Source organism: Athalia rosae, chromosome 1, assembly GCF_917208135.1.
Source record: "Athalia rosae chromosome 1, iyAthRosa1.1, whole genome shotgun sequence".
Taxonomy (NCBI): Eukaryota; Metazoa; Arthropoda; class Insecta; order Hymenoptera; family Athaliidae; genus Athalia; species Athalia rosae.
In genome coordinates, this window is record NC_064026.1 from 24,361,897 (window position 1) to 24,376,581 (window position 14,685).

At 51.1% G+C, this 14,685-nt stretch overlaps 1 protein-coding gene across 1 annotated transcript; it reads right to left on the reverse strand.

The window, feature by feature from the left end:
* Positions 1–989: 989 nt before the first annotated feature.
* Positions 990–6,563, reverse strand: LOC105690999 (leucine-rich repeat-containing protein 24-like). The gene is made up of 2 exons (XM_012409227.2): positions 1,917–6,563; positions 990–1,813 (listed from the first exon to the last, which is right to left on the reverse strand). Exons 1-2 carry the CDS (start codon positions 2,040–2,042, stop codon positions 1,196–1,198), a joined length of 744 nt encoding a protein of 247 aa, XP_012264650.2. The 5' UTR covers positions 2,043–6,563; the 3' UTR covers positions 990–1,195.
* Between the last annotated feature and the right edge of the window lie 8,122 nt (positions 6,564–14,685).

Below are 14,685 nucleotides of genomic sequence, written 5' to 3' on the forward strand. Positions count from 1 at the left end.
TTTTGAATCAGATCGGATACCCTTCTCTGCGAATCGCTCGTAAACGGCGAACCGAAGGATGCGAGCGTATCTAGTCCGACCCTTATTCCTTTTGAAATTTGCAGACGCTTGTGAATTTTTAAACGAGTTTCGAAGCGTTGAAAAAATCCGAAATAACGATCGAAACTGTTTCCTGGAATGTACGTACGTACGTACATCAGGCGGTGTCGTAGTTCAAGCGCTGTACGCTCGGCATTATATAGGTGCGTGGGAACTGGAACATTCTGCGTAATACCTATGCCTCGGGTACGCTTGAGCTCTGTTCGCGCTCCGACGACCCGATGTATATTCTCCTGATTCCCGCTCGGAGAATCGCTCTCTCCATAAATCAGGGCTGCAGTTTCCTTCTGCCGAAGAATCGAACGATTTCTTCAGCCGCCTACCCGTGCGGGTTAGCTACCTCGTCCGTGCATTAGCGAAACACTTTTTCGAAGAAATGAGAGTCGAGTCAGCGAACTCTTTCTATTTTAGTTACAATTCGTGCGAATTATGCTAGTGAGATGCCTACTAGATGTTCGAAGAGGCGAGAATTGACGAGATCGGAAGGCTTCGATTTTTTTACCTATATTATACACCGTGGAGGTAGATGGAACTATATTTATATGCGTGCACGTATGAAATTCGCGATTTTTCGCCGAGCGGAAAAAGCGCCAAGCGCTGCTGCTCGATGCGCTTTGGAGTAGCGCCAAGTTGAGTAAAATTTGTGTTAGTCGCGTAGTTCGGGAGTCGCGGTTCTAGGGCTGATCGATTCGTTTTAAATAACCATTGTTCCGTATTTCAACGCGCGCCTCCCTACACCCGTTCGCAGCGGATGAACCGTCCGGATCTCGGCGTACCTACCTTTATCCGTCGCTGCAACGATCGCGATGTTGCAGTATATCCTCTGAATCATTGCCGTGTCGAACAAACAGATTGCATAATTCGCGCTTACGAATAATTACACCGACATCTCAGGTTTTAATAAAACTTTTCAACTCGTCTATTCATATTAGATATGCATAGTGTAATAATACGTAGTTACTTATTGTCAGTGTAAATTATACGTATCGCTAGAAGACAGCATCGGATAACGATACTGCTGCGAGTAATTGGAAATGATCGAAGGATATCCAGAGCCTACGTGATAACTTTTCGACGACATTCGAAAAGTTGGAGATCAGCGGTGATCGCGGTTACGGGAATTGGCGACGTGATCGGCGACGCATTTGTCCAATGCCACGTCGTCGTACTTCGCGGCTGGTTCGTGGGCCAGGCACTCCTCGATGAAGACGTGGGTGTAACCCCAGGTGTTGACGAGACGAACGTGGGAATTCTCGAGGTGGAAAATCACCGGGGGGCGGCATCTCAGAGGCCATGGGTTGCCGGTGACGTACACTATTTTCAGATTTTTCAGTTTACCGAGCGATTCCGGAGGGATGCAATGGTCGATTACGTTGAAAGCGATGTCCAGGAGTTCGAGTTGCGGCAAGTGGTCGAAAACCGCCGGCTCGATCTCGTTTATATGGTTGCGCCAGAGGTGAAGGGTCTCCAGTTTCGGAAGGTCTTGGATCCAGTTGGTTTTTATCGACTTTATCTCGTTGTGGTTGAGAATAAGATGGCGAAGTTCGCCGAGTCCCGTAAAAGCACCCGCCTGGAGATTGGACACCGCCGAGTTCGTTATGTTCAGCGAAACCAGAGAATCGACGAACCTCGCAAAGGCGCCTCTCTGAATCGTAGGAATCCTCGAATTCACTATGGTGATCCTCCGAGCCGACGCCGGTATCGTGTTCAAATCCTGCAAACGAAGAAATTGTACCTCAATTTCAAATGTTCACGAAATGCGGGGTTGTCATCGCTGGAATCTTCGTCGTCCGTCGATCTAACTCGTAAGAAATTACCGCATGGTCGGTGATTCCCTCGCAGATATAAGATTCCGGGGTGTCTCCACCTCCCGGACGACACTTGGCGGCGGTGCAGGACGCCGCGCAAACCGCCAACAAGAATCCCACGGTGTGCGACTGCATCTCGTTTAACCGAACCTCACTGTTACTGGCGACTTTTCGTAAGCCCCCGATCTTTTATACCAATTGTTAAACGAAAACTGGTCCGGTTCGTCCAGCTGGGCGTGATCGGTGGATCGTTGTGTTTACGAGATCGGATATTCACCCCTTGCGAGCCGCGCACAGCGGAGCCCACGGTTCAAGGATTTTCAGTATTCGATTGATCGTTATTTACCGACGCAAGGAAAAGTCAGCCGATTTTACATTCCGGTCAAGCGGTTATTCGAACAAAAGCGGATCGATAGCGGACGCGCGGTTTCTGGAATCGATCTCGTTTCAGCCGATGAAAAATCACGAGAATAAACAAATTTTACGGTTATTGACGACGATCGTTTCGATTCGCAAATTTGATCGCGCCAAAAAAAAAAAAAAAAAAGCAGGTTTTGCTCCGCACAAAACGAGAAAGTGGATGTACGGGGAGTGACGAGACGGTATGTATAGGAGCCGTTTATCGGAATTTTTTAATGACGCTGATTTGTAAGCAAATCTCGTCAAGTTTGTAAAATACTCACAACTGGTCCTACCACTTCGTTTTTTCTTTACCTCCCTCTCTCCCGCGTCTTCTGCGATTCAAACATTCGCTGCACGCGTCCAAATATCGCTGTTTATTTCCGCAAAATTCGGCTTCAGGTTAAATTCCATTCGAAAGGTTCGAACCCCATCAGCAGTAATTTCAAGGTGTCACCCGTTGTCACGGTGTCATGATCTCCGATGCTCAGAATCGAGTAATCAAAGATTGAAAGTAGTCCGTTCTCCCGATTCTTCGTTCCAACGATACCTCCCGAATCTATACTCCACCCTAAACTGAAACCTCTGAATTTCCGTTTTCCGATAGCGAGATAACCCGCCGCTCATTGTCTCCGTGATATTCAGCTGGTCGAGTGAAAGAGAGAATTTTTTACAGCGAACGGAGTGCTGCGGTGGAAGTACCGCGGGTACATACAACACGTAGGTATACGTCACTCACTCCCCCCCCCCCCCCCCCCCGTATGTGTCGAGGAATTATACGTGTAAGCTTAGGTGTCGGACTGCAGTGTGCTCGTAATGGCGCAATAATGCATGCAAGAGCAACAGTTGTCCGGCTGGAGTTAGCCGTGTGTTCGGCGGAGGCGGCTTGTTTGTTTGCGTTCTCGTTTGCGGATTCCTCGTGTAAACGGAGGCCGACCTATCCAGCTTCGCGCTGGGGGAGAAGATAACGCTCGGTAATTTCATCATCGTCGCCGTCGACGTCATTATCGGCGCGGAGAGATTTATCGATCGATAATCGACCTGCTAAATTTTCGTACGCACAATCGACTCGTGTACACTCATTTCTGGCGTAGCATACATATCGCTACCGTTTCGAAGAGTTGATGGCACGAATTTCTAAATATTCGACGTGGTCGCTCGGTATTCAATTATCAAAAGGGTTAACGCGAGCAGCTCGAGTTATATCCGACATGCACAGCGTGCAGCTCGCAGTGGATATGATCGATAAATCGTGCGCCTCGAATCGCGTGGCGTGGCGTTAAGTTTTGCTTTTCTTTCCTCTGTTTTTTTTTTTTTTTTTTCTCTCTTTTTTTTTTTTCTTCTTTTTGCCGCAGCGCGTTTCGTTGCGTAGGAGTCTCCGAGCAGACATACGTTTGCATATATATTTATAAATGCAATATACGCTGCATCCGTGCACATTGTTCGTACACGCGACATTCGACCCAACGCTAATAAAAGTACGCGAGTACGCGCGCGAGTCCGTCACACGTTGCTCCAGGTACACCCCCCACTCGTGCGTGTACTTATTGCAACCTGCCGCACCATTCGCGTCCGCAAAACGCACTAGATTTACTCTAATAAAACACACCGTATCGTAAACTTTGTGTCAACGATGCGGCGAATGTAATTCAAAGGTGTATCTCGCGGCGCGGATCGTGCGCTTTAATTATTTAGGAAAGATGATTTTCGCGAGTCGATAGCGCGTCGGGTGAACGTATTTACATACCTATACACCGACGTACAGCTTCGTCTGAATTTATAACGCGCAGGTATATTCCGAAAAGCCTTTTAATACCGCGTGCATCGCTCGGTCGGAAGATGCGATGGAAAATATTCAGTCGCATGTGCATGTGTGCATACGTCCGGCGTACGTAAGGTCGATCCCGACCGAAACTCCTACCGCAATTTTGCAGGGGCGAAAATAAATCGGATTAAACCTCTCCGGGGGTAGGGGGACGGGTAGGAGGCGGCAAAAACGTTCGGTTAATTGACAAACTCGGTCGTCTATTTCTAGCGGTGAATTGTGACAAAGCAACACCGTTTCGCTTATGACCTTTCACGCGGAGCACTTCCCAACGGATGGAGTTTAACCGCGTTTAAACCACTTTCGTACCGAAACCGAAACGCGTCAATCAAAGACGATGCACGAAAAGCTGCTGCAGGGACCCCCACAGAGTTGAATTATCGATGAAAGCAGCGGTGTGACGTACGTACGGTCGACCTGCATTCGGTCTAAAATTACTACGGGTGCAGCAGCGGTACAAGGCTTGTCCATCTATTATTCAAAAGATTCAGGCTCAAAACTATCGCCATATCATACATGTATACGTAATTCCCGCCGGCTACCGGGTGAACGAAGGAAATCGTTCGACACGTCGTCCGTCCGACGGACTGGACTCTCCGACGAACGATCGATCGTCCCCGGATTTTGACGAATATCTGACAGTTAGGGTGCGTGTGTGCGTCGGAACGCGAAGATAAAGAGAGAGAGAGAGAGATGAACGATGCAGACGAGCGTCGCCTCGCGTGCTACCATCTAGTTATAATCAGTCAGATCGAAGATTAGAAGAAAAGGAAGGACCTTCGCTGTCGCTAAATGAATATGGTAATCAGTTCCGATCGGATTTGCCTATTTTAAGGGACGAGGGCAAGTTGGATGACACGTGTTTATACAATGGAACGCTTTGCGATACGGTTACGGATAAATAATTCCCTTCTTTATCAACGTGATTTTTAAAAAGCGAAAAAATAGTCGACTGGTCGACGCGCGTGCGGTGTGTTACGTATTGTATAGATCGGATGTATACATGCCGCATCACCGTACGCCGAGTATCGCGATAACGCGAAACGATCCAAGTTCTTATTAACCGCGGAGAGGGAAATTCCTCGCCGGCGTAACTAAACTTTATTATCACGGAGGGCGGTTCGCCGTTGCCATTGAATAAATCTGTTTACATTAAACACGTCTACCTATACGTTCGTATGGAAGCGAATGTAATAATTGTGACTCCGCAGTTTCCAACGCCACGAACGCGACGCGATACGTCCACCCGTCGACGATGGTGTGCGTACGCGCTGCGCTGCGTTATACATATTCATTCGATATTCATTTTTTCGTTACGCTTCCTTTCGCTCGGCTATTTCTTTTCGCGCATTCTTCTTGTCCTCGCGACGATCTTCGCTGTTGATAATGCGCCGATAATACCGAAGCGAAGTCGCCGTTGGAAGTAGAGACGTACCGACGAGCAGCGATGAGTTATTCTCGTTGCGTAAGGTTGGTTGGGCCGCGCGCGACGTCCGCTTATCGTGGGCGATCCTCGCCTCATGCGCTCCTGGCGAAAACCTATAAACTCCATCTCGGACTGCTGTTAGCGACGTAAGACGCAGCACGCGGTACAAGTGCACGCGATCGAGACGAAACGCGTCTAACTCACCGCCGCCCCGTATCGGCAACCAGCCGTCCGCACAAGGCTTATTTTTTAACCAAGGAATTTAACGACCCGCCCGAAATACCCCCGAGGGAATATTTCTTGCCTACCTATATGCCTTCTGCCACATAAATTAAGGTAAACACGAATTTCACCTGATAATTCCAACTTTGTAATTATATGTGTATATTCTTCGAATTACGGCCACGTGATTGTTTTTCGCCCTGGCATTATACCGTTGAGAGAAATCGGAAATATCTGCGAGAAAAACGTTCATTGTCGAATTGACAATTCGTCAAATATTCATACGTTCACGGACGACGGCGTCCGTTCGTCGGATGTTTCTTTTTCCTTCGCTGCCCGCGCGACTCCGGGGAGTTCCCCTTTCTTTTTTTTCTTTTGTTTTTCGATTCGTTTCCCTCTTCTCACTTGGAACGACGTGCAAGTGAAGTGAATCCGTCCGATGAGAAATCATCGGAATTCCTGGACATCGTCCGATATCGGGAGCAAGCATAGTCGATGCGCTGTTGCTACGCGCAAAGACCCGAAGATACGGAATTATACGGACGATAATTTTATACGGAATGCGAATTCACTGATCCGTTTCCAAAGACAAGTCATGATCGCTGACCAGCCGAGTCACCGCGTTACAAGGCTCTGCCTGCCCGCGCAGAGGCTTTACAAAGAAGTCTCCAAAAATACGGGATCGCTTCGCTTCGAAAGTCGAAGAATCATGTACACTCCGCATCGGTTACTATGCAAACGGATTGCTGCAATATCGGCACACTCCGCTTCGAGATGGAAAGGTACGCGAGCGAGTAGAGACGCAACGGCTTCGACGTTGCAAAGCTGCTAGTGGTAAGTTACGCACGGCTCGTGCGATTTCATGGAGTTTGAGGAAGCTCGTTCGAGTCGAATTATCCCTCGTTCAAATTTAGTTTTCGCTCAATGTGCCAGCGATCGACTCGAATGACCGTCGCGTCGCGTTGCGGGTGAGTCGGGATCGCGGTTGCGTACAGTGGTACTTGTGAACACGTGATATCGGGTTCGACCGGCTTAGCAAAATCATGCTCCCGTAACACACATTTTATCTACAATAAATCGACGCTCGCTACTTTTCACCGCCTCTATCGTTAGGTATATGTATATGTTCAACGTATATCCGTAGTCGTACATTGCGGAGCAATTAACGTCAAAATATTCCCTCTCGACTTGTTTACGGGGTAGAAGACCCGTGCGCGCAACTTCAAAGACGCAACGCAAAACTTATCGCTTTTTGAACACGCCCCCCTCCAAATTCCTCCCGTGGATAGCTAGTGCGCTTTCATCCTCATGGTGTACGAACATACGAACCGGTCGATGCGGTACGGTCGTTGCTGTAGCGACTCGATGATGTTCGAAGGTTTCCAAACGACAAGCGAAAGCGGTGAATTTTTGAGCGGACGTAGGTAGAATCGGATAATAATGTTTTCCCGCGTAGTGCGACGGTGATCAAGAAGTTCCGCGTCTATCGCGGTATTTGTATATTACACGTTACGTGCGGCACATCTTTCATCCGGGTGTAAGGAGGTCGTACGTCGCAGCGAAGCTGGACCAGATTAATTCCGGGATAGGATGATGGGAAAGAGAATTTTCACCCCGGGGGCTAAAGGAATTAAGAGGAACGCGGGAGTCTTCGGTGGCCTACCTTGAGGTACGTTAGGTACGGAATTCGCGCCCGCGGGTTAGAACGTCGTCGCGGTCGTCGTTTCGGATCGCGAGACGCAACAGTTGTAGAATGTAAGAAAGCAAGGGGATAGGTGCAACAATCGCGAGGAGTCCCCTTAATGACGGCGCGTCCCATGCGTTATCGCGATAGAACCATCTGTCGCGAGTCGGGGTGGTCAACGGAGCGGCGGGCCGTATGATAAATAAGAGGACGTGCGCACGAGGACGGTTTCCTATCTGTGTATACGTACACGCTCGGTGGAATTTCTTATTTGCCAAATGCGAGCCTCCGGCATCGGCGGCCGACTTGGCCGTCATTGAACGCGCCCTCGGCAAATTGGTAATGTTGCGCGAGTGAGGATTTAACAACCTCTGCTTCGATGCGAACGCGTTCGTCGTCCTCCCGTGTACGCCGACTCTCATCCGCTGAATGGCTGCTCGATAGGAAACAGGGAAATTGAACGGAAATTCGGATCGGAGCCCCGGGAAATTCTTCGCCGCTGTTTCATTGCTAGTCGCGAGGCGCTGGTTCGGAGGTGAATCGGCCCCAATGCCACGTATGGCTTGTCATAATTATATTTGGATGGAGAAATAAGCTTTTATCTCGACCAGGTTGTCGATCAAGCCGTTCATTATTCTCACATTTGTTCTCGGCTGGCGCACTCGGGCGCATGCGATTCTTCGATTATACCGAGAAAGTTGAGACCCGACGGCGGAATTCAAAGTAAATCCGCAGAGGGTGACGGGGCTGACGGGGGGTAGTTTATGCGGTGCGTGGGCGAACTTAGGGAGCGACCGCAACTTCCCCCTCGAATTGCACTTTTGAACAGAGGGCTGAGTGTTCGTAGTACGTTCTACGTATAACGAGTATTTGCGTCGATTTCAACTTGAATGAAGTTCAGCTTCGCTTCGCGTCGAGTACCGCACAGATGTATCGAACCGTCTGTATGGTTGTGCCCTGGAAGTTTAACGTCCTCCGGAGTTTCTACGTGGGTAACGAGACTCGACTCGCTGCGATCAAAGCTCCCGTCGCGCCGCACCCCTAATAGATGACACGGACGCCTTCCGCAGGCGAACGTCAACCGCAACGGGTCACGAGTGATTAGGAATAGCTGCTCTTAGGTCGCCCGAGTACGAGGAACGGGGGAGGCGAGACGCGAAGAGCCGATATTCGAGCGGGACACGCTCGAATCCATCGCGCCGCCTTTAGCCTCGCACCGAGTCACATACGTACGTACGAGGACGTACAGGTGGCGGAGGAGGGCGATCTTCCAACGGGGGAGGGGGGGAGGGGTGCGCGGCGCGGCACCACGGGGGGAAGGAGAAGAGGAACGATAACCCCGCATCCCTACCCGGTGCGCCGAGATAACCCGAGTGACCCGCGGGGTCCTCCTCGCTGAATAATTACGGGGAATGGTTCGGTGCGGCATCGAGCGTAGTCGCCCGCAGGATCAACGGCAGCGGGAAGACCGGCAGGAGCGGCGGCAACGCCAGCGGGGGACTCGAACCGTGACGGTTCGTACCAAGCGATGGTATCGACCTGCCGAGCCGAGGGTCTCTTTTTACTCTGCCTCTCGGACCTCGCTAACGGTCCAGGACCGAACCACCTTTCCGAACCGATGCCCCCTGCACGCGGACGCGAGACGCGCCTCGATCGTACGTACAAGGGGGGACAGCGGATTCGAACAATGAAAATTCCGAGAAGCCGCGCGTATACCTGATATCATTTTTGTCTAGTAATTTTTTAAGGAATCCGCTGGCTTATTGCTACCGATGCGCGGCGATCCATCGGATCGGTTGGCTCCCAATCGTCCGTGGGGATTTTATTAAAGTGGACAAACGCGCGAGACGGATAGTTATACCTATATACAGCTGCGGGTAAAGCGGAAGCGGCGGAAGGGGTGGTACCCGAAGCGTGGATCAATTTCAACGAGGATACCGGCGTATCTATATACGTGTGGAATTAAAGCAGAAAACGAAGAAGAGCTTATCTCCGAGAAGACACGGTGGCTCTAACGACTCACCGTCTCTCAGAATGTTTCCCCGTCCTATACCTGTACCATAATAATCGTTAGAGATTTCGAATCGCGTCCTACGCGAACGCAGTCTATCGCCCTATCCGAATGAAAATTCAGCAGCTGCTGCGCAGCTGCCGTCGTCAAGTTTTCGAAAAAACGATCCTCCACTTGTGTATCTTCCATTTTATCTCCGATTTTTCTGTTGTTTCCGCGCTGCGGCTACGCGATACGATAGCCGCAGTTGGTTTATAACTTGTGACGCGTGTTCGCCGATTCGAGGCTTTCCTCCGGCGACTATTTTTCGCGCCGTCTGCCGCAGATCATGAATCGCAATTTCGAACGGCTTATTTACATGAGCCGTTCGTGTGACGCTTCTACGTATATGCGACTAGTTGTAGGTCATGCGGGTACTCGCTGAAAAATATTCGCGCGGTAAGGGAAGAAGAAAGGAAGAAGGTGGAAATACGGAGATGCGACGCGTAATCGAAATCGATATGGGAAAACCAATTCCCGATCGAGGTCGATCTTGTAAAGCATTTTCAAAGTCACGAACGTACAATCGGACGGTCGAACGGCTCAAAATTATATAATTTCACTCGAATCCGGTGTTCGAGCGGTATTTAATGTTCGTTGCAGCGCGAATACGTGGGACTAGGTCCGAAGAATGTTTTTTTTTTTTTCAAATTACCATAAGTGGTGAAAACCCTTGAACCCTTCAACCGGCATCGACGCCATATTGTAGGGCGCGCATCGATTACTCCGTGATTGCGGGTCGTTCGATTTTCACGAAAATTAATGTACCCCCGGGTTATCGAGGTCGCTGATTACGATTTTTCCCTCATAATGCATAAATTCAACACGGCGGATCCAATGTGATGGAACCAAATGCAAACATTGACGCGATTCGGATGAAACTTGGTACTCGGGGGTTTTCAAAGTCGCAGTTCGACGTATAGAGATAATTAAAAACGAACCGCGGGGTGAGCGCTGCGCTACACCGCGTTATTCCGGACAAAAAACAACGAAAAACACCTCGAATTCGGAACGACGTACGCTATTGCGAAAGTAATCTCGCGGGTACCGCGCTAATATTTCCTCGCGTCTCTCCTCCGACTTACACCCTACCGCGGGCGCGTCGATATCCCCGTCATTTTTATCGACTTTCAAACTTTCCGCACACCATCCGAGTCAGCTACTTTTCTTCCCTCCACGGTTGTCCGAGTGTCGTGAGAGGCCCGGTGGGGATTGCGAACGAAGAAATAAAGTAGAAAATAAAAACTAGGCCCGCGTCAATTGGTACGTGTAACACGGCTATGAAATGCACGAGGAAACAGTTCCATCAAATTATTTTTTGAGCACCCTAATTATCAGAGGTCGCGAGCAGCCTGTACAGGAGCGCCGTCGAGGGTTCGCAACATTACCTCTGCAGGCGCGGCAATTAGCACTCCTCGACGGGGCTTCTTGTCGGCACGGTGGTCGTTTAGTATTTCATTGCGAGGACTAATCACTTGTACGCGTCGAGCCACCGCGGCAAGGCACGTGCGTCCTATACGTGCACACGGTACGTGTACTACGTAGTTATACATACATATACATATGGCGCCCGTGCAACGTGCGGTCGTCTCTGTAACCGACGTCGTTGCGTTCGAAGGTAATGCGCCCGATTCCGAGTCTGACGCGGGTCTCCGCGCGCCCCGGCGGACCCGGCCGGCCGTAAACGAACGACATCTTCCTCCCCGGCGAGGCTCCTCGAGCCCCCGAAATTCCAACCGAGTGTGGAAGCGATGCGACGCGTCGCGGCGAAATGTCCATCAGCGCGGTAACCGCACCCTTAGGGCGTCGGAGACCGTTCGCCGCACCGCCGAGAGATCCGATTTTCTCGGACTCGGCATTTCGCCGCACGTATCGTACACCGCCGCGGTCGGATATGCGAAAATGAGGGAAAACCGACGAAGGTACGAGGGAGCGACGTTCGTCGACGTCCTTCCGTTTCTTCGTCTCGTCCCTCTCTCCGCTTCTCCCTTCTCTTTCTCGTATCGACGACCACGAGTCGAGATAGGTAGGTATGTACATACGTACATACGTACATACATACGTACGTATATGGTTGTAACGTAGAAACACAAGCGAAAGGTACCGCCAACGAGGGGGGGGGGGGGTATAAGTCAGAGGCGCATCGAGCAGCTCGTGGATCACGGGAGCGAGCGGGCAACTATATCCCCGTGCATGTCCGCCGTTGACCGTAGTCTCGGTATCTCACCACTTAATTGACGCGCGATGCGGCGCTAACACGGTGCGACCCCCCAACAGGACTGGATCTTTGTTCGTCCGCTACTCCGCTCCCTGCCTTCATTCCGGTCGAGGTGGTCGAGACTCGACGTACGGGGAACCGGAACGCACCGAGAATTCCACGATATCCCATACCGCGTACACGTCGTGCCCGAGGTGGTCGTTACGCTCCTCGGGAGATTTTCGATTTTCAAGGGGCGAAAAACAACACGGGGGGAACTATGCGACGATTCGTCGACACCGCGCTCCCAATTCCAACGCACGGTGGCTAATGGGTGAGAAACGATTCGACGAAATAAGAAAATTAGCTCAACTGTGGCAGAATTCGCTAAAAGGTCTCGCGAAGCGAAGCGACGCGTAACGTACACCTACACCAACTCGATTTTTCAACAGTTTCGTCCGTATGTACGATACGTAGGATAGGTTTACGTACGATGGGACGCATGTGTGTTCGAGGGTACGTTCAGCCACGAATACCCACGTATACCGAAGCGCGTGTAACGCGTTCTTCCGGCGTCCTACGATTCGCTTCGGACATAAATATTGTACGTATTTTTCGGTGGCGAGTAGACACCTAGGTGTGGGTATACGGCACTCGCGCGTACGCGGATACCGGGTTACCCATTTCCTACGTCTGCGGAGTTTACGAGATCTCGTCGGCGTGTCCTCCTCCTCCTCCTCCTCCTCGTCGCGGTATCCCGGTGGTACGCTATATCCGCGTACGGATCGTGCCGAGATGACGGAGAGATGAGGTTCTCGCGTGGCTGCAGCGGCTTCGGCGGCTCCGGAGAAGATAACGCGGCGACGGAGCGGTGGCTTCGTATAGTGTACGTGTACGCGATGCAGTTCGCGTCGACCGCTGGAGGACAGCCGGACGGCGAAGGGGGGGAGGTGGAAGGGAGAGGCGGAGGGAACGGGAGTATATATAGTTTGCTCTGGATTCCAAGAGTGACCCCAAGCTGACCCGGCGAGAACATCTCCGCGCATCTCAGAACCACCCTCCCTCCTACCGCAATTACATCCATCCCCCTCCTCCTCCTCCTCCCCCTCCCCCCCCCCCCCGTACTCGGCCCCTCGCCACCGTCCTCAACCTCGCGTATTCATCCTCTACATCCTCCTCCGCAACTCGCTACGTCTCGGTGCTCTCTAGCTCCAGGTTTCCTCTCTACATTCTCTACCCCGTCCACCGGGCGTCGGACCGTTCGCGACGGTCCTCTTCGCACACCTTATTGCACAGCTTTGCGGAGAAATGCGTTGGCGCGATTCGCACCGCGGTCACCGTTCGTCCGCGTTCAGGAACGCGTGCGACGCGGCGAACGGAGCATCCGATCAATGGTCGGGATTATCGTTCGATGGCAAGGAGAGGAGGTAAAATTAATACGCCGTACGGTACGGTACACACCGTGCACCATATACATAGACACCTGTATATAATACAATTTCTTGCAGGAGTGAAGCGACATAATGGACTAACCTAACCGCTACGACTAGTAGCAGTGGAAGAGGGTTGTCGGTGTTGTTGGCTAAAGACAAGCCAGGAAGCTGAGGTGGGAGCCAGAGGCCATTATAACGGAGCCGGAACTTTGCCGAGGTGAAAAAACCGTCGCCTCGGGTGTCCCGCGGTGGTCCGTGCAAAGCTTGCGAAAGCTTTAAAGGTTCTATTGATGTCGTTCCGTATTTTTCTCTCTACGTAATTACCGCGAGACCGCGTCGCGCCCTGCACTACCGTTTTTCGCATCACTTCCGTCGCTTTGAGAAAACTCGGACAATTTCCGTTGTAATACGCCGCACTGTATAACGCACAAGTATACGTGTACGACGGTCGGAAAACTACAATTGTGCACAAGCAGCCGAGTATAAGAAACAACCACCGATAGCGAAATCAGAAGAACGATTCGAGAGCTTTTCAAGAAAATAGGAAAAAGTAAACGAACGATCCGCCGATTCAGCGGCCGGGGGCGCGAAAGTGTTCAGTCTCTTCGAACCCATCCGCTGGTTATATTGCCGCGCAGAGTTGAGAAGCGAGTAATAAAATTAAATCCATTTGTTGGACAACGATTGCGTAACGGCGCACCGGTAAATTTATGTAACCTCGTAAAACGGTGGTGGCATAAGGTGCGCCAGCGTGGCATATCGGGCTGCGGCAAAACTTGACATGAATCGAGACGGCGATGCGCGATATGTCGTATTATACCGTTGAACCTGACGGCGCGGTGTATCGTCGACGTTTCGAATTACCTACAACCGTCTCAATCACGTCCAGCCACCGTTATACCGGACACTTCGCGTACGCCCGATGGCGGCTCGCATTCCGACTCTATTAACATCGAATACGCTCGAATTCGCGATGGGATGGGATGGGAAAACGAAAAGTTGATACCGAGACCCCCCGGGGTGGTGGAATCCACGCGTCGAGCCAAAGGCGGACGACTCGCTCGGCGTTCTACCGTCGCTCGCTTTTTTCTTTCGCTCTCTATGCGCTCCCCTCTCAACTTTGTTTCACCTAGTTTCATACTCGCGGATGGCTATTCCATGTAGGTACTCGTACGTACGTACGTACGTGTTCGCGTATCCGCGCGTACCGTCGACACGCGTTCTTCTCAAGCGAATCGACACCGACGTACGTAAGAAACGACGGATCGACCTAACCTAAGCTTCGAATTGAAATTTGAAATTAGACGACATCGAATCGCCGTATACGTATACCGCAGCTCGCCGCTCTTATGCATGGCGTGGACAATTATAAAGTATAATGATACGGTTTACGGCTAATTGTCACCTTCGTCACTTGGCGTCCCAAGTTTCGCGTCACGGGCGCGAGCTGCAAGAGCGGATTCAACCGCGGGAGGACGAGAATATGGGGGGACGTAGCGAGTGCGCCGAGAATATAGTTGCAACTTTGTCGACATTGAATTT

Excerpts from the sequence above, each read along its gene's own strand:
- LOC105690999 (XM_012409227.2), bottom strand. The coding sequence starts at position 2,042 with ATGCAGTCGCACACCGTGGGATTCTTGTTGGCGGTTTGCGCGGCGTCC. Across the intron at positions 1,814-1,916 it reads AGGGAATCACCGACCATGCG|GATTTGAACACGATACCGGC; the intron begins GTAATTTCTTAC and ends CTTCGTTTGCAG.